Source organism: Acipenser ruthenus, unplaced genomic scaffold, assembly GCF_902713425.1.
Source record: "Acipenser ruthenus unplaced genomic scaffold, fAciRut3.2 maternal haplotype, whole genome shotgun sequence".
NCBI lineage: Eukaryota > Metazoa > Chordata > Actinopteri > Acipenseriformes > Acipenseridae > Acipenser > Acipenser ruthenus.
The window spans coordinates 1807-22385 of record NW_026708836.1 but is presented as its reverse complement, the minus strand read 5'-3'; the positions used below and the strand labels follow the sequence as shown (position 1 = coordinate 22385).

Sequence of the window (20579 nt, the reverse complement as noted above, 5' to 3'; positions counted from 1 at the left end):
GCTTGAGAAGCTGGTTTATCCCCTTCTCTGAGTTTATTTCAGTGATTATTATTATTATTATTATTATTATTATTATTATTATTATTATTATTATTGTTAGATATATATTGTTTTCTTTATATATCTCTTTCTCGCTTTGCTTTTGCATGGCGTTTCTTCGTGGTCTCTCCGTCTTTCCTCTGTTCTTACTATTATTATTGTGTTTGGGTTTTTGTATATTATTGTGTGTATATATATTGTTATATATATTGTGTATATATATTTTTGTTCGGACGCGTGTTGCGTTGGCCTTGGCCCACGCGCATATCTGCATCCTCGGTCTAGCTTAGGCTAGACCGTGCGTGTGCGTGTAGTCTGCTCTGCAGTGTTCCTTCCCCACCGCGGCGCGTTCCCGCCACGTGTGTAATTGTTCTACACCCTCTTACTTTATTCTGCAGCGTCCAACAAAAAAAAAAAAAAAAAAAAACTTTTTTCCCTTTCACTATACAGAGGAAGACAACCACCAACGTGCAAAATCCCCAGCACCATCAGGTAGGTATTGCACAGCATCAGACACTGTACCAGCACTTAGCGTCTCCGCTTGGCGGGTCAGCTGACGCGTAGGCGTCTGTGCTAGCGTTCCACGCTCGGTACTCGCGCTTCGGCGCTCGCGCTCCGGCACTTTTGGTGTCAGCGCTTGTGCGCTTGGTGCAGCGCTTCGGCGCTTTGTGCAGCGCTTCTGCGCGTGGTGCTTAGTGCTTCTGCACTTGGGGCTCAGTGCTCGACGCTCGACGCTCGACGCTTCGGCGCTCGGTGCTCGACGCTCGGTGCACGTTCCATCAGCGCTTGGTGCTTGGTGCTCGATCTTCGGTGCTCGACGCTCGGTGCTCGACGCTCTGTGCTCGACGCTTCGGCGCTCGACGCTCAACGCTCGATGCTCGACGCTTCGGCGCTCGACGCTCGGTGCTCGACGCACGCACCCTCGACGCTCGACGCACGCACCTCAGTGCTCGACGCTTCGGAGCTCAACTCTCGGTGCTCGACGCTTCGGCGCTCGACGCTTCAGCGCTCGACGCTTCGGCGCTCGACGCTTCGGCACCTCGACGCACGCACCCTCAACGCTCGACGCACGCACCTCGGTGCTCGACGCTTCGGCGCTCGGTGCTCGACGCACGCACCCTCGACGCTCGACGCACTCACCTCGGTACGCGACGCTTCGGTGCTTGACGTTCGGTGCTCGATGCTCGGTGCTCGACGCTCGACACTCGGTGCTCAACGCTTCGGCGCTCGACGCTTCAGCGCTCGGCCCTCGACGCTCGGTGCTCGACGCTTCGGCGCTCGATGCTTCGGCGCCTCGACGCGCGCACCCTCGACACTCGACGCACGCACCTCGGTGCTCGGCGCTTCGGCGCTCTGTGCTCGACGCACGCACCCATGACGCTCGACGTACGCACCTCGGCGCTTGACGCGGCGGCGCTCAACGCACACACTTCAGGTGCTCGACGCTTGGTGTCCGACGCTTCGGCGTTTGACGCACACACCTCGGCGTTTGACGCGGCAGTGCTCAACGCACGCACTTCAGTGCTCGACGTCAGTGCTCGACGCTTCGGCGCTCGACGCTCGACGCTTCGGCGCTCGACGCTTCGGCACCTCGACGCACGCACCCTCGACGCTCGACGCACGCACCTCGGTGCTCGACGCTTCGGCGCTCGGTGCTCGACGCACGCACCCTCGACGCTCGACGCACTCACCTCGGTGCGCGACGCTTCGGTGCTCGACGTTCGGTGCTCGATGCTCGGTGCTCGACGCTTCGACGCTCGACACTCGGTGCTCAACGCTTCGGCGCTCGACGCTTCAGCGCTCGGCCCTCGACGCTCGGTGCTCGATGCTTCGGCGCTCGATGCGCGCACCCTCGACACTCGACGCACGCACCTCGGTGCTCGGCGCTTCGGCGCTCTGTGCTCGACGCACGCACCCATGACGCTCGACGTACGCACCTCGGCGCTTGACGCGGCGGCGCTCAACGCACACACTTCAGGTGCTCGACGCTTGGTGTCCGACGCTTCGGCGTTTGACGCACACACCTCGGCGTTTGACGCGGCAGTGCTCAACGCACGCACTTCAGTGCTCGACGTCAGTGCTAGATGCTTCGGCGTTCCACCATGTCTGGGTTCCACCGTTGCGTGACCTGCCAGGCCAAGTTGCCTGCCAGCGACCCACATGAGGACTGCGTCGCATGCTTGGGGCCGGACCATGCCGCATCTGCCCTGGCAGATAGGGCATACTGCCAGCTATGTGCGGGGTTTCAGACGCGCACCCTTTGCCAGAGAGCTAGGAAGGCGGTTGGAGGTCGTTCCCCATCCTCGGGCTCGTCCCACACTGTCTCGGCCCCACCGTCATCTGTCGTGACGCCGCCGGTGACGTCTCAGCTCCCTCGGAGCCCATCCTCCCAGCTTACAGCTGGTCAGAGGTCTCCAGTGACTGAGCTCACCTCCAAGTCACAGTTCATGGAGCTCATGATGGGACAGCAATCCCTCCTCATGACCCTAGCGAATGTGGCGCCTCGGGCCCCAGAGCTAGTAACCGGACCCATCGCTAGTCAGCCGATGGTTCCTCCACCAGTGCCTCACGGCCAACCCCAGGAAGTAGAGTGGGACACCGATGCTGTCTCAGACCCGCTCTTTGAAGACACAGAGCCTGAGGTGGCATCCCAGCACTCTGGGCAGGACGACCCTGAAGTGCTGGATACTAATGACCCTATCTGGTCGGTGGTGGAGAGGGCAGCCCGTCACTTAGGCGTGGACTGGCCTGCGTTAGAGCCAACACAACGCTCTCTATTTGAGTTGCCATCGGCTCCGCCCCTTCAGTCCAGGATGCTCCCGGCATTCCCGGATTTTATTAAGGAGGTGCAGTCTACCTGGGGGGCCCCGGCCTCCGCCCCTGCAACTTCTCGCAAGGCATGCACGGGGCGAGCGAAGCTGGGTTAGCGTCCTCTCCGCCAGCGGGCGCCGCGTTCGCCGCGCTAGTAAAGGCGCCGACATTATCGGGGCTGGCTAAGGACCCCTCCTGCCCTAACAGGCAGTGTAGGATTACGGAGGCCCACCTGAAAAAGGGTTATGCCGCGGCTACAGAGGCAGTTAGGCTGTCTAACGTGGCCAGCCTCCTGACGGTCTACCAGGCGGCGCTGATTCGCGATCTGCCTGAGTCCCCATCTGTTGGACTTAGGACCGAGCTGGGTGCAGTTGCGCAGCTTTTGGTTAAGCTGGCTCAGCTGAATGCGCGAGCACAGGGCAGGAGCATTGCTTCCCTTGTGGTGGCAAGGAGGCGGCTCTGGCTCTAGCAGGCCAGGGTACAGGAGCCTGATAAGGCCCCATTGCTAGATGCTCCTATATCCCCGGGGTACACGTTTGGCCCAGCGGTGGAGGAGATGCTGCAACGCTCTGTCAAGGCACGTGAGGCATCGCAGCAGTTGGCAAAGATGTGGCCAAGCAAACCCTTCCAGCCAAGGCGGCCACAGGAGCGCCAGTGGCGCAGGGCACCGCTGCAGCAGCAAGCGCACCCACAGGGCAGTAAAACCGCCCCTTTGGGGGTTTCAGCACGCAGCCAACCCGCGTTTGCAAGACCGCAGCGCGGAGGGTGGCGCCCTAGAGGAGGTGGCAGACCGCGTCCTCGTGGCTCTGGCCAGGCCCCTCGTGAGCAAGCGCAGCCTAAGCAGCCCTGAGAAACCCCGGCAGCCGTTAACCCACTCCTACACTGTTCCACTATTTTAGATCTGCGACTACTGAACAAATACCTATGGGCGTTGTCGTTCAAGATGCTTACGCACAGGCACATTGTCCAGTCTGTCCGGCAGGGCGACTGGTTTACCACCGTAGACCTCACAGATGCATACTTTCACGTTCCCATCTGTCCGGGTCACAGGAAGTACCTACGATTCGCATTTCAGAACAGGGTCTACGAGTTTTGTGTCCTGCCATTCGGCCTGTCTCTAGCTCCTCGAACCTTTTCGAAGTGTATGGATGCCATTTTAGCCCCCTTGCGGGTTCAAGGCGTCCGACTGCTGAACTATCTGGACGACTGGCTCGTCTGCGCGCAGTCAAAGGAGCAGTTGGCACAGCACACAGTGATGGTTACAAATCATCTTCACCGGCTAGGTCTGAAGGTCAATTCAGAAAAGAGCCGCCTCGTGCCGAGCCAACGGACCGAATTTTTGGGTCTGCATCTGGACTCTGTGTCCATGGAAGCGACCCTGTCGACACAAAGAGTTGCCTCGCTGGAGCGGTGTCTCTCCCTATTCAGGTTGAGAGAAACAGTCAGCATGGAGCTGTGTCAGCGCATGCTGGGGTTGATGGCTGCCGCCTCGCAAGCCCTTCCTTTGGGCTTACTACACCAGAGACCTCTGCAGGCCTGGTTCAATGCCTTCGCGTTGCATCCGCGGAGAGACAAACACCGCAGGTTGAGGGTATCCCGAACCTGCTGGGAAGCACTGCGCTGGTGGAAAGTTCTGTTGAACATCCGCCAGGGCGTACGCTTGGGTCCCATCTTCCGAAGGGAGGTTATTACGACCGATGCTTCCAACCAGGGTTGGGGAGCAGTCTGGAACGGGTCGGGGACTCGCGGAGTGTGGTCAGGACCCTGGAGGTCGGCCCACATCAATGCTCTAGAGCGGTGGACCTCGCCCTTCGGCACTTCTTGCCAGTGCTTCTAGGCAAGCACGTGTTAGTGCGGTCAGACAACACCACGGTAGTGGCGTATATCAACCGCCAGGGCGGCTTGCGGTCCCCACCATTCAGAGTGCGAGAGCGCCCTCTACTCGGTCGCAATATGCGTATAAGTGGCAATTGTTTCAGAGTTGATGTCTGGCTGAGGGCCATGACCCGGTCTCCTGCCCTATGGCAGTGATATTACAGTTTCTGCAGAAGCTGCTAGATGAGGGGAAGTCTCCCTCTACACTTAAAGTGTATTTGGCCGCTATTTCGGCTTGCCATGTACGCATTGACGGGTTATCACCTGGTTGCCATTTTCTGGCATCTCAGTTCCTAAAGGGCGCAAGACGCTTGCGGCCTCCAAGGTCGACCAGTTTACCATCATGGAGCCTTGATGTGGTGCTAGAAGCCCTTACCAAGGCACCGTTCGAGCCTCTCCACAGTGTGGATATGAAGTTCGTGTCTATAAAGACTGCATTTTTGCTATCAGTGGTATCAGCAAAACGCGTGGGCGAGTTACATGCACTTTCGGTGCATTCATCATGTACTCGTTTCGCAGGAGACGGTTCTAAGGTCTCCATATGTCCAAATCCGGCCTTTTTACCCAAGGTCATATCCCCGTTTCACATGAACCAACCAGTCGAGTTGATGGCGTTCCATCCTCCTCCTTTTTCTTCCCCAGAGGAAGAGCGGTTACACATGCTCTGCCCTGTGCGGGCATTGAGGTGTTATATTGACCGCACAAAGACTGTGAGGCAAACAGAACAGCTGTTCATATGCCATGGTTCTAAGACTTTGGGTCAGCCGTTGTCTAAGCAACGCCTTTCTCATTGGATAGTGGATGCTATTCAGTTAGCATATGATTCTATGGGCCTTCCGCCACCAGGGCAGTTGAAGGCACATTCCACTAGGGGTATGGCAACATCCTGGGCCCTCTTTAGAGGGGTGCCGATGTCTGACATTTGCGCTGCAGCCAGTTGGGTTACACCGCATACATTTACGAGGTTCTACCGGTTAAATGTACTGGAATCCTCTGCTCCGTCATTTGGAGCATCTGTGTTGCACTCTATGACGCCTCAGGTTGCGGACGTGTAGAGTGGTTGACAATATGGTGTGACTATTCCACCTTTGGACAGGTGTCATTGCGAGCATAGACGCTGAGGCGCAGCTCCGCATATGTGTAGATGTACTGCCTACGCAGTTGTGTTATGACGTAAGTCTGTCCTACTGCCGAGAATCCTCCCTCGCGACGGCTTGGGTACACTGTTCCCATACCTTGATGGTTATTTTCGACTTGAAAGGGAACGATAGGTTGTGGATGCAACCCCGGTTCCCTGAAAGAGAAAATAACCATCAAGCCGCGAGGTCGCTCTGGAGGCCTTCACGGCCTGAAGGGCAAAAGAGGAAGTGACTCTCCGCGGGGGGTGGGCTTACACGGCAGCTTGCGCGGAGGCCTATCGGCAGCTTTGACATAAAGCTCAGCCAATCCCTACTGCCTGACGGCAATGTCCCATACCTTGATGGTTATTTTCTCTTTCAGGGAACCGGGGTTGCATCCGCAACCTATCGTTATCTCAACTTAAATATACAGATGCCTTCAAAAAGATTAGAAAGAAATGTTTTTTGAAAGATATATAAAATCGGAATATGTGTTGTATTGCTAATAAAAATAAAAGAGAAAAATACTGTAAATGTTTTTATCATCAACAGATTTGAATAACCTCATACACGATCAAACTATTCTGAGGGTTGTGCAAATTATTAATACGCTTTACTGTTTAGATTTTTTTTTTAAACTATAGGAGCTTAGTGCAGCGTTATGTTTTTTAAATCGGTTAACCTAATGTTTGCACAGCCTGATGTAATGACCCCTTTATAAGTTATATTTTCTAGATATTCACAAAAACAAGTGAGAATATTTTTCATTCGATTTTACACGTAATGAACGCGTTTTGGGGGTAAATGTGTGCTGAAAGCAGACAATATTTAGATAGGAAGTTACCTCTGAAAATCAGGACACCCTGTTATAAGGGCTCTAGTGTCTGACTCTGAGGTGTTTCAGAATATACAAACCTTAATAACCCTGTTGAAAACTCTAGGGTTTTTAAAACAGTAACTTTGTAATTGTACAGCAATAATGGCACCCTTTCGGAAAAAAAACTTGTAAGAGGAAGCATGTGGAAATTAATGTTGATGATGATTCTGATAATGATGATGCTGTGACTGTTGTTCAAAAAAATAAAAAGGTTTCAATTGATCCAAGTCAAACTGTGTCAAATTCTGTAATCATCTCCCAAAGTACCTTAAATACAAATCCCTCAACAAGATCCCCTACACATAGTAAGTCTCCAACCCTAGATGTAAGACCAAGCACTGTTCACCCCCTAAATTTAGGAGCTTTTGAGAATTTTGACTATCTAGACAAACTATTAAATGATTTAAATTATAACTCGCATAATTTAACGCCAATCAAGTCTCTGATTGATGAACTTTCTATAGATAGTCCCCCGATAAATGACATCATCCCTAATATAAACAACAATAACCCAAGGGTTATTAATGATGCTAAATTGACTCAGATCAATTGTGACTCTTTGGATAAGCTTTTGCAAGAAATGTCTAGAGAAAATCATGTTACTACAGAGAGTGTAAATGATATGGAAAGCCAAATAGGGGAAGCTTAAACAGGGGGGCTTGTCAGGATGACTCTTAGCATAAAAGTCCTGGGGGCTGGTGTATTACATGATGATCAAGTGGCTGGTCCTTCTGGTTTACAGAACCCCCATAGGGTTAACAATGGGGGTAGAATTGGTGGGGAAGGTGTACAGCTTAGACATAGATCTATGTTTAACAATATCGAATTGAAGCACCCTCTTAACTTTACACATCTGTATGATTTGGATTCCTATGCTGAAGTTTTTACTGTGTTGCATGAAACGTTAGAGAATATGTTGAGTGAGGTTTCTAGAACATTAAGACCCACAGACATTGTACAGCTTGAATTAAGAGCAGGATCCTTGGATATACCAGTGTATGTAAAAATGACTGGAGACAATTTAAGTCTAGACGATTTTTTCAGTCAGATTGAAGCTCTCCTTCAAAGTCATAGTGAAATTTTGGCTGATGATTCTTTGATGTTGATTGTCCAGGTTATAAGGTCTAAGGAGAGGTTTGTAGACCTTAATGAAAAGTGAGCTTATTAGAAAAAAAGCCAAACATCTGATTATATGTTACAACAGAGACAATCAATTATGTTTTGCTTACAGCGTTCTGAGCTTGTTATTTCCAGAATTCAGGGGTCCTTATGATATGTGTATGGCTGAGGCTTTAAAACTTCAACAGCGTGTGGGGTTAAGTGAACATCAGATGATTTCGTTTGCTGACCTAGATAAATTTGAACAGGCCCTAGATGTTAAAATTGTGGTATGGTACAGATGTCCTCAAAAGGATGTGTTCCTGAAACACCAAACAGATAAGCGACCAAAAAGCAAAACTGTATTTCTGTTTCTTCATGAGAATCATTTCTACGGTATTGTTAACTTGAAAGGTTTTCTGGGTGCCGCCTATCTGTGTAATTACTGTTACACAGCCTACAGTAACCGATCTGGACATCGTTGTGAGGGACACTGTAATGTGTGTTTTTCACCAGCCTGTAACAGCGATGCTTCTGTAAAGGTAAAATGTAATGATTGCAATCGTTATTGTCGATCACAGCTCTGTTATGATGAGCATAAGATTCTCCGAGATAAAGCCAACAGTGAAAAACAGGTCTCTATGTGTGACATTTTAAAACTGTGTACAAGAAGCTATTCTCTCTATAAATGCAATCCTGATAAATCGCTGATTCATAAATGTCCTAGTCCCTACTGTAAGATATGTAAGGCTGTGTTGTTACCTCACACTGATCACAAATGCTTCATTCAAGTGCCAAAACCTTATGAGCCCACAGACAAATATGTGTTTTATGATTTTGAATGCAGGCAGGAAGATGGCTTGCACATTCCAAATTATTTGTACTGCATGCACCTGGATGGGGAATCATGGTTTTGGGAGAGTGAGGATTGTGTGAAAAAGTTTTTTGAAAGGTATCGCAGGCCCAGTTACGTTGGCTATACTTTCTTGGCGCACAACTCGAAATCGTATGACAGCAATTTACTGATGAATTATTTATTTACCAACGGTGTTAACCCTCATATCATCGCTCAGGGTAGCAAGTTAATGTGTTTTACAGATGAGGCTTTTAAGATGCGCTACAATGATTCCTTTAACTTTATGCCCATGAAGTGCAATGCCTTCAGCTATGGGATTTGAAGCCAGAAAAGGATATTTTCCTCATTTTTTCAATACTGTTGAAAACCAGAATTACGTAGGCCCCTATCCTGAACCACGTTACTACAGTGTTCAGCAAATGATGTCTAAAGAACGTGATGACTTTTACAAATGGTATGATTCAATTAAGAATGGCGTTTTTAATTTCAGAGAAGAAATGGCATTCTACTGCAAAAATGATGTTGAAATTTTGAAAGAGGCCTGTATCAAATTCCGTACAGAGGTTTATGCTATAGGGCAGATAGACCCCTTCCAATGTACCACCATTGCTTCACTGTGCATGGCTATGTATAGAAGTAAATTCATGCCTAAAGACACAATAGCGATCATTCCTCCCGACAATTACAGTGAGCAGCAAAAAAGCTTTTCAAATGCCTCGATACAATGGTTAATGTATGTATCTGAAACTGAAAATGTTTTCATTCAACATGCTTTAAACTATGGAGAGCTTAAAATAGGACCCTTTTTCTTGGACGGGTATGCTGTGATTAATGGTAAGCGTACGGCTTTTGAATTTGCTGGGTTCTTTTTTCATGGTTGTCCCCAATGCTATGATTCTGCCGATGTAAACCCCTTATGCAAAGTATCCTGTGGTACGATGTATCATCACTTTGATGAAAAGATTGAAACATTGCAAAAGGTTTATGGGTTGGAAGTCAGAGTTATTTGGGAGCATGAATGGAACGCCCTGAAAAAACAGCCTAAAGTTCACGATTTTTTGGTTCGCTCCGATTTTCCAGAACGTCTCAATCCTCGTGAGGCGCTGTTTGGGGGGCGTACAAATGCCATTACATTACATTATGTGGCCCAAGAAAATGAAAGGGTGGAATACTTATTTCACTAGCTTGTACCCCTTTGTCAACAGAAGTGTACCCTGTAGACCATCCTACCGTAATTTACCATAATTTTCAAGACTTGAGGCAGTACATTGGCTTGTTCAAATTAACTGTTCTGCCTCCAAGGGGTCTTTATTTCCCTGTACTGCCTGCCCGCATCTGTGGTAAATTAATGTTTACCCTCTGCCGTTCATGCGCAGAAACACTAAATCAAACCGGGGTATGTAACCATACCTCTGGAGAAAGAGCCTTGACAGGGACATGGTGCAGTGTAGAGGTAGTCAAAGCTCTTGAGAAAGGTTACAAAGTGTCTAAAATACACGAAGTTTGGCATTTTCCTCAGAAATCTGACACTCTCTTTACAGGTTACATTAATAGTCATCTCAAGGGGAAACAGGAAAGTTCAGGTTACCCCTCTCATTGTACCAATGATGGGCGTAAAGAGCGCTATATTGCTGAATATTTTCAGAAAGAGGGGGTTCAATTAGATCCTCAAAACATTAATGTTAACCCTGCTAAGAGACAAATCTCCAAGTTATGTTTAAACTCATTTTGGGGGAAGTTTGCCCAGAGAACTAACCAACTCTCTACAAGCTTGGTTAAAGATCCTGACCAGTTTTTCCATTATCTCTTTTCAAAAAGATATCAGGTTTCGCATTTTTGTTTTGTAAGTGATACGGTGGCGCAGGTTCAGTGGCGTTACGCTTCTGATACCTATACTCCCCCCGGTAATGTAAACGTATTCATAGCGGCGTTTACAACCGCTTACGCCTGGCTAGAGCTCTATAACCTCACGGATCGTCTGCAGGGTCGCTGTCTGTACCATGATACGGACTCTGTGATCTTTGTCAGTAGGCCCCATGCATGGCGTCCTGAACTTGGCGATTATCTTGGAGATTTAACTAGCAAGCTGAAGCTTGTGTCAGGGGGGCCTAAAACGTATGGATACATCACAAACAGCGGAAAAACATGTCTCAAAGTAAAGGGTATTACCCTAAACTATGAGAATTCCAAATTAATTAACCTTGCTTCATTAAAAGACCTAGTTCAAAACTTTGTGAACCCTAATAGAAACACCCCCACTGAGCATATCATGATTCGAGGCTCCCAGATTCACCGTAATAAAAAAGAATTTCAATTGGAAAACAAACCACTCCAGAAAACTTTTCAAATAGTCTACAATAAGAGAGTCTTGCTGTCTGATTACACATCTCTTCCTTATGGCTACTGAAGATGGCTTCGATATTAGACTAACCGTACCTTTTGCAGTATAATATCCGGACCCTCCAATTCAGGCAAAAGTTATCTTGTGAAGCAGCTTTTAGAAAACTCTCCACAGATCTTGTCCCAAACCCCTGAGAATATCATATGGTGTTATAGCTGTTGGCAGCCATTATACAACAAATTGGCACTTAAATTTAAAAATGTAAAATTTATTGAAGGCATACCAGCTTCATTATCCAATGATAATTTACTGCCTCCTAACAAAATCAATTTAATCATTATAGATGACTTGATGGAGGCAGCTAGCGAAAATGATGAAATACAGAAAGCTTTTACAAAATACGTTCATCATAGGAATTTATGCGTGCTGTATTTGGTTCAAAATGTGTTTTTTCAAGGAAAAATGAGCCGTACCATAAACTTGAATGCCAATTACATTATTCTGTTTAAAAACCCTCGAGATAAACTTCAAATCAACACGCTAGCCCGACAGATGTACCCCGGTAACTCCAAGTTTTTCTTAGAAGCGTTTGAAGATGCGACAAAAAAACCCTATGGTTATCTTTTAATAGACTTAAAGGCACAAACCCCCGAAGCATACCGTCTAAGAACTGGTTTATTTACTCCTGATTGGCCAGTTGCTTATATCATGAGAAATACCAAGACAAAACACTTACAATCGGCCTGTTATAGCGCTAAAACTTTTATTTATCTAGGCTCATCAACAACGCAGCATGTCGGCTAGAATAAAACGTAACCTCCATCTCTTAAAGAGCATAGTTCATAGCTCTGCTCATCAGAGAAGAGCAATTTTACGAAACGCTTCAGACGATTTTATCAAATCTATTGTGGAAATTGCCTTAAATGCCTTAAAGGGTCACATCCCCTTAACTTCGAGTCAGTTAAACACTCTCAAAAAGCAGCGGCGTGTTATAAAGAGCCTATGTAATAAGAACCATTCAATTAAAAAGAAGAAAAAACTGTGAATCAGAGTGGTGGTTTTATTGGCGCTTTAATAAGGATTGCATTGCCTTTTTTATCAGGACTCTTAATGCCTCAAAGTTAATTTGTAAAAATGACTCACTCCCAGAAAATGTTTCTGATACCACAACATCAACTCGATAGACTTCGGCAGCCTGAGCCCCAGCACCCCTATTAAAAAAGCCGTTGAAAGCCGACTTGACTCTGAAATGAAAAGCATTCTACTTAGAACTGACATCAGTGACCATGAGAAAGTTAAGCTATACACAAGCTCCTTACAGAGATATCTAGCGTTGATTAAACAGAGTGAAAAAGAGCTTAATACCCTGACTTTGATTACACCCCCCTCTGAGGAAATGGCCCAACCTGCTGCAGAATCTGAATCTAAGGTAGTGACTTATGTTATGAGTAGCGTCCCCTCCAGATCTAAGAAAAATGCTAATTTTATTTTAAACGCCATGTCTCAGAATGCTTTGGTTACCTCATGGAATGATCAAGGGGAATGCATTCTTAGGGGCAAGAACATTAGAGGGTCGCATTTGGTTGATTTAATCAGGGCTGCTACAGGGAATACCAATATCCCTGAACATAGGCTACCTGTAGGATGGGTTGAATGCATCAAAGGTTTGGCTGTGATAAATGTCCCCTATTCTACAGTACCTAATTCTCAAACATGACAACTCATAGAAGCCTATAAAAAACGACCCTTAGAGACCCCTGAATAAGAAGCAGAAAAAAAGACAACAGTTATGGGAAACTTATTAAGATGTTACTGTTTTTATTGAGTTTCATACAAATCTTTACATTTTGTTGTAAATTCATGCATATGGTGTATAACAATGTCTGATATATATATGTCTGTATAAGTCTTTACAACAATAAAAATATTTATTCAGCATATACATTGTCATAAGTTTTTTTGAAGACTAACATTCATAACATATTTTAAAATCATGGTGAGTCTTGACACACTGCACGCATGAAAATACATTTATACAGTTCTGTTTTTTAGGGTTAGACATACAATGTATAAATTGGGACACCATCAGATCATTTTTGTTTAAATCAGAGCTGTAGAGCGCCATAACCTCAGGGTAAGTAAGTCCTTTGGCTCGATGATGTAAGAAGAAAACACAGTGATGGCCGCAGGTAGTGGTCATAAGACCCTGTAGAGACTGATTATTGTACACTGTTTGTTTAGCGTTGTTGTCTAAAAAGTTTGAGATAGTCTTAGGAAAATAAATAAAATCTGGAGGGTTACCGTAAGAATCAAAAAACTCTCCCTGACCCTCTTCTTTTAGATAAATCCCCAGCCAGTGTTCTCCAGGATAATTCTGGGGGTCTGTGTTGACAATGAGTATCGCCAGAAGTTTTTTTTATTTTTCCTTTAGGTAGTTGATCACTAGCTAGGACCCCATAAAAATACTTTTCAGTCATGGGGTTGCTGGATAGCAGCGCTGTAAGCTGGGTGGTATTCATTTTTAAAAAGGATCAAAGTTGTATCAAACTTTTCAGTAATCAAAGAGAACAGCTCTTTGGTGGGAAACCTCAATCACGTTCTCAAAAACAGCATAAACAATCATATTCACAGTCTCTGGCAGAGCATGGGCAATACGCATTTCAAGACGCATATTACCATTTTTTACTAAGGAAAAATGATCTCCACATTCTTGGTCAGGGGTCAAATCAAAAGCATAGAGCGTATAGCCTCTAATAAAGTCTAACCGATCAATTATCAGCAGTTTGTCTTTGAGATGTCTACCCGTGGCTTGTATTAGACTGTAATATTCACAGACGGGGTTGTGTCTTGCTGTATAGTCGGGTTGTAAAGGTTTTGAGGGGACTTGTTCACCATCAACATACATAGCTATAAAGTTCCCGGCAAAGTGTTTAAAGTTAAAAGGGTTTTTAGCATAGGAACCGCTAAAAGCGTCATTATCTGTTAAACCAATAACCACAAACTTTGGTAACTGCCTGTGACAGAAATACAATGAGTTCTGGTGATAAATCTTCCTCCCGACCTGTGAGGGCGCTAAAGAACGGGAGGAGAAGTATCTGGAAGGGCTGGCCTGACAGTTCGTTTCCGGGACCGGAAAGTGGGTCAGCCTGGAAGGAAGCGAGACTCTGTTGTAAGACCGTATTGATTTGACAGGTAAACGAGGGGCAGCTGCAAGTAAAAGGCAGCTGCAACCGTTTACCTAGATATCATGCGGGATTACATATAGGGGCCGGGGTAACGCTGTTCTTTTCCTTCGTTTGGGTTAAACCAAGGACCGAGAAGGACCTAAAAATCTGTTCTGCTCTAAAAGAGCTGTGTGTGTGTGTTTGTGCGCTGGAGTGTCTGAAAACTAACTGTCTGTCTTGTTTCCGAATCACCAGACAGCTAGAACATATCCGGAGCTGTCGCACTGGGCGAACACAAGCCGGATCACCTCCTCACGTACTGTCACAACGTCCTGTGTATTCACTCACCACAATCACGACTGCACGCACCCGAGACGGGTGACCGTATTCTTGTTTCTTTTGTTCAGGACTGTATCCTGTGTTTTGTCAGCCCGAGCTTTACACATCGTTGTGTATTGCCGGGCTTATTATTTTGAGCACTAGACCAGTGCTGGCAAATAAAGCCTATTTTCCACTGGACTACCGTTGTCTGCTCATTACTCCTGCACCGCATCACTGCTACACAGCTACCCCTCACCACCCACTTTGCCACACGTGGTGTCAGAAGTGGGATCATGGACCGCGACGCGCTGGCGGAGCTGCTGCAGGCACTGGAGAGCAGACGGGACGCAGAGGAGAGAAGGAGGGAGGAGCGCTATACAGCGCTCATTGAACGGGTAGGACTGGCCGTGGCTGCGGTAACGACCCCGACTACAACACCGGTGATGTCGCCCCCAAAGGCACGGGCGATGAAGATGTCGGCGGAGGATGACCCGGAGGCGTACTTGGTGGCATTCGAGCGGCTGGCTACCGCGGCGGCTTGGCCGCGGGAGTTCTGGGCCAGCCAATTGGGACCCTGCCTGATTGGGGAGGCTCAGGCAGCTTACCAGGCCATGAGTGACCAGCACGCCACTGAGTATGACCTGGTCAAGCAGGCTATCCTCCGCCGACTCAACATTACTACCGAGACCCACCGGGCGCGGTTTCGGGAGTACCGGAGAGCCCCGGAGACACGCCCCAGGGTGGTTGCGGAGAGGTTGTGCGACCACATGGTGCATTGGCTGACCCCCGGGAAGAAGACCGTCCAGCAGATGGGGGAAGCCATTGTGGTAGAACAGTTCTGCCATGTGGTCGGCGCCGAAACCCAGGCGTGGATACGGCGCCACAACCCCGACACCCTGGAGGAGGCGGTCAAATTGGCCGAAGATTTTGAGGACTCCCTGACCTCTGCCCGGATCGGGATCCTGTCCGCCCCTGCCCTTCGGAGCAGCCGCGCTCTCTCTCCCTCTCCTCCAACATCATCGCCACCACCCCCCTCGTTCCAGGGACCCAGACCTCCCAGAGCACCGACCCCATTGGGCCCCCTTGCCTCCCCCCCATGGAGATCAAGGTTGGCCCCCAGCTGGGGTAGAGGTGCTGCCCCTGCCCCGTTGCCATACCAGCAGCGGGACAGATTTCTAACCCATGCCCCCTCTGTCCCTCCTATCTGTTTTAGGTGCCACCAGCCGGGACATCTGGCCAGGTCATGCCCCGCTGCCATGGAGTGTGACGTGGCCGCGTGCAATTGGGCACCTGAGACTGGTAAGCGTGGGGAAAATGGTCGGGAGGGGCCTTGTCTGATTAATGTGGTGTTAGGGAATGTGAAAACCCACGCATTAGTGGACACAGGGTGTGAGCAAACCTTGATTAGGACAGCTCTCCTGGGCGGTGTGTCGTGGCGGCCACGAGGTCAGGTGGCCATCTCCTGTATCCATGGAGACACGGCGGCATACCCCACATTAAAAGTATATTTATCGGTAGGACCGATAAAACGTCACCTGGTAGTTGGGGTGGCGGAAAGGTTGCCACACCCAGTTATTCTGGGCCGAGACTGGCCAAAATTCAAAGAATTGATGGAAAAAATGGCAGTCTCAGCCACACACGTAAACGTGGCAGAGAAAAAAAAAAAGGAACGGATTGGTGATGTGTTTCCTTTTCACACTGAAATGTTTTCCCCTCTTTTCCGTCCTAGAAAAACGAATAAGGAGAGACGGACCGCAAAATGGGAGGGAGCGTTGTTGAGACAAGGCTGGGGTCTGGTGGGAGAGTGCTGCAATGGTAACAAACGCCAGTCGAAGGGAGTGGGAACGCAGTGTGACCGAGAGAGCGAGGTTACTGGACCGACTAGAGCAGATGTTATTCCAGCCCCTCTCGATGTACCGGACCCGTGGTACTCAAGCGCGGACCTAGTGTGGGGCCAACATAACGACCCGTCACTGGTGCACGCTTGGGGACAGGTCCGGTCCATTGAAGGTAAGGATGTTGACGGCGCTGGGGCGCTAGTATATCCACACTTCAGTATCAAGGGGCAATTACTGTATAGGGTAAACCTAGCCGCGGGCACAGGACAGCCTGTAACACAATTGTTGGTTCCCCCGTCTTGTCGGCTGGAGGTCATGAGGCTGGCGCATGATATCCCTTTTGCGGGGCACCTCGGAGCCGAGAAGACGAGGGAACGGATATTGGCTCGATTCTATTGGGTAGGTCTTCATACTGATGTGTCGAAATATGTAGCCACATGCCCAGACTGCCAGCGAGTAGCGCCGGGTCGAGTGCGCCCCGCCCCTTTGGTCCCACTGCCGATTATTTCCACTCCTTTCGAGCGCATTGCAATGGACATAGTCGGCCCTTTGCTACCTTCTGACTCCGGGTATACGCACATTTTAGTAGTGGTGGATTATGCAACGCGATACCCGGAGGCAGTTCCATTGAGGTCCACTAGTGCCGCTGCAATAGCCACCGAGTTAGCACAGATTATGGCCAGAGTAGGGATCCCCAAGGAGATTTTGACCGATCACGGAACTAATTTTTTGTCCAATACGTTACAGCAGGTGTACAAAATATTAAAAATACGTCCCATCAGGACGTCCGTTTATCATCCACAATCGGACGGTCTGGTGGAACGTTTTAATCAGACCTTAAAGTCGATGCTGAGGCGATTTGTAACACAAGAGCAGAAACATTGGGCATCACTTCTCCCCTACCTCCTTTTTGCAGTGAGAGAAGTGCCGCAGAGTTCAACGGGGTTCTCCCCCTTTGAGCTCCTGTACGGCCGGCAGCCTCGCGGCATTCTCGACCTGCTGAGAGAGGGGTGGGAGGAGCACAAAGGCTCGTCTAAAAATGTGGTGAAGTATGTGCTCCTACTCAGAGATCGCCTGGATTTGGTCGGTCGTTTGGCCCAAGACAACCTCAGATCGGCTCAGCACCGACAAGAGCAGCATTATAACAAAAATGCACGGATTCGAACCTTTCGACCAGGGGACAAGGTAATGCTGCTACTTCCCTCATCAGAGTCAAAACTGTGTGCTAAATGGCAGGGGCCGTATGAGGTGATTCGGGCTATAGGGAAAGTAAATTATGAAATTAGACAGCCCGATCGCCGGAATGAACGTGAAATTTACCACATTAATTTGTTGAAGCCCTGGCAGGCAAGAGAGGTCTTATTTATAGCCCCAGGCAATATGGAGGATGATTTAGGTCCCTGTCCAGAGACCCCGAGCACAAGAGCGATTTCAATGGGGGAACAATTAGTTCCGGATCAGCAAAGAGAGCTGCGTAAGCTTATTGAGGAGTTCAGTGATGTTTTTTCTGATGTGCCCGGCAGGACGAACTTAGTTGAATATGACATTATCTCTCCTCCAGGTGTCACAGTGCGAGAGAGACCGTACCGGATCCCGGAAAGTCGACGAAGTGGCGTTCGCAAAGAGGTATGGGATATGCTCGAGCTTGGAGTGATTGAACCTTCCAGGAGCGAGTGGTGCAGTCCTATTGTAATAGTGGCTAAGAAGGACGGCACCAACCGCTTCTGCGTAGATTTCAGAAAGGTGAATGCTATTGCCAAGTTCGATGCGTATCCCATGCCTCGGGTCGACGAACTTTTAGACAGACTGGGAAAAGCGAGGTTTATTTCCACTCTGGACCTGACGAAGGGATACTGGCAAATCCCTCTAACCCGCAGCTCCAGAGAGAAAACCGCATTTTCAACACCAGAGGGGCTGTTCCACTTTAAAACCATGCCATTTGGGCTACATGGTGCGCCCGCTGCCTTTCAGAGACTGATGGACCAGGTTTTACGCCCACATCATGAATATGCAGCAGCGTATATTGATGACGTGGTGATTTACAGCTCCACCTGGCGAGAGCATTTGGCTAGGGTTGCAGCCGTTCTTCAGTCTCTAAGGGCAGCCCGGCTGACAGCTAACTTGAGGAAATGTGCGTTTGCCAAGACAGAGACTCAATATTTGGGATTTTTAATGGGGAATGGAAGGGTGAGACCTGTGGTCACCAAAATCCAGGCTTTGGTTGATGCGGCGATCCCCAAAACCAAGACTCAGGTGAGGTCACTACTGGGCTTAGCCGGTTATTACCGCCGCTTCATCCCCGAGTACGCCACAGTGGTTAACCCGTTAGTCGACCTCACCAAAAAGAGTGCGCCAAATTTAATTAAATGGTCAGCTGAGTGTCAGGGGGCGTTTGATACGATTAAGCGTAAACTTTGCCAGGCCCCCACTCTTATTACCCCAGATTTCACCAAGAGATTCATCCTCCACACCGACGCCTCGGATGTAGGGTTGGGTGCAGTCTTGTCCCAAAAAGTAGCTGGAGTAGAACACCCGATATTGTACATAAGCAAAAAAATGTTACCTCGGGAACGCAACTACTCCGTAGTCGAAAAAGAGTGTTTAGCCATTAAATGGGCTACTCACTCTTTACGATACTACCTGCTGGGACACTCATTTGATCTTGTCACAGACCACGCCCCACTCAAGTGGTTAAGCACAATGAAGGACAGCAATGCCCGGATAACTCGGTGGTATCTGGCATTGCAGCCCTTCATGTACCATATGGTACACCGTGCGGGGAAAGACCACCAAAATGCGGATTATTTTTCCCGGGAGGGGGGAGCAATGGGAAAGGTAGATTTAGCCGAGTGTTCCTTCGGCTCCACTCTGAGCGGTGGGATATGTGACAGAAATACAATGAGTTCTGGTGATAAATCTTCCTCCCGACCTGTGAGGGCGCTAAAGAACGGGAGGAGAAGTATCTGGAAGGGCTGGCCTGACAGTTCGTTTCCGGGACCGGAAAGTGGGTCAGCCTGGAAGGAAGCGAGACTCTGTTGTAAGACCGTATTGATTTGACAGGTAAACGAGGGGCAGCTGCAAGTAAAAGGCAGCTGCAACCGTTTACCTAGATATCATGCGGGATTACATATAGGGGCCGGGGTAACGCTGTTCTTTTCCTTCGTTTGGGTTAAACCAAGGACCGAGAAGGACCTAAAAATCTGTTCTGCTCTAAAAGAGCTGTGTGTGTGTGTTTGTGCGCTGGAGTGTCTGAAAACTAACTGTCTGTCTTGTTTCCGAATCACCAGACAGCTAGAACATATCCGGAGCTGTCGCACTGGGCGAACACAAGCCGGATCACCTCCTCACGTACTGTCACAACGTCCTGTGTATTCACTCACCACAATCACGACTGCACGCACCCGAGACGGGTGACCGTATTCTTGTTTCTTTTGTTCAGGACTGTATCCTGTGTTTTGTCAGCCCGAGCTTTACACATCGTTGTGTATTGCCGGGCTTATTATTTTGAGCACTAGACCAGTGCTGGCAAATAAAGCCTATTTTCCACTGGACTACCGTTGTCTGCTCATTACTCCTGCACCGCATCACTGCTACACAGCTACCCCTCACCACCCACTTTGCCACACTGCCCCAGAAACAAATTCTCCTGATTACAGACCCTACTCCCCCTAGGAACACTAAAAACTTTCATAGCCACTTTATCAGTAGGATATCTGGCATTAGAGGTCATCAAGGCCTGAGCTTGGGCAATTCTAACCTCCGGGGCTACTTTTACTTTTTTAATATAGAGAGAGGCTTCTAAAATTTTAAGTTTGAACTCTTCTGCGACATCAGACATTAAACAAAAAGTGTCACTGGCCCTAACCATTTTAATTTTCAGGTCAATACCATTTAGCATGAGTTTCTCTTGAAAAAATATATCTGAATGCAGGGGTCCTAAAAGTTCAACTGTATGGCTCATTCTGGTAAAAACATGCCGTTTAACTAAACCTTCATTATCCCCTGCAGGATCAGTCTCATCCATGTGTCCTGGGGTATCTTTGTAAAACAATCCGGCAGTGAATTGAGATTTTAGGGTGTCCTTACTAAAGTTTAGCAGTGCTTCTATAATGCTACGGTAAGGATAAGTATTACTGCTTTGACTAATTAGGCGGTTTCCTAAAGTTACATCCACTTGTGAAAACATGGTAGCTACAGGGTAATTGATAATACCAGCTATACTGGCCCCAACTAAATCAGCG

The 20579-nt window shown here is 48.3% G+C and overlaps 1 protein-coding gene across 1 annotated transcript; it reads left to right on the top strand.

Annotated features, from left to right (window-relative positions):
• The first annotated feature begins 14074 nt into the window (after positions 1 to 14074).
• On the top strand, positions 14075 to 19954 carry LOC131736347 (uncharacterized). Its single transcript, XM_059021850.1, has 2 exons — positions 14075 to 15799; positions 19626 to 19954. Exons 1-2 carry the CDS (start codon positions 14794 to 14796, stop codon positions 19631 to 19633), a joined length of 1014 nt encoding a protein of 337 aa, XP_058877833.1. The 5' UTR covers positions 14075 to 14793; the 3' UTR covers positions 19634 to 19954.
• Positions 19955 to 20579: the final 625 nt, after the last annotated feature.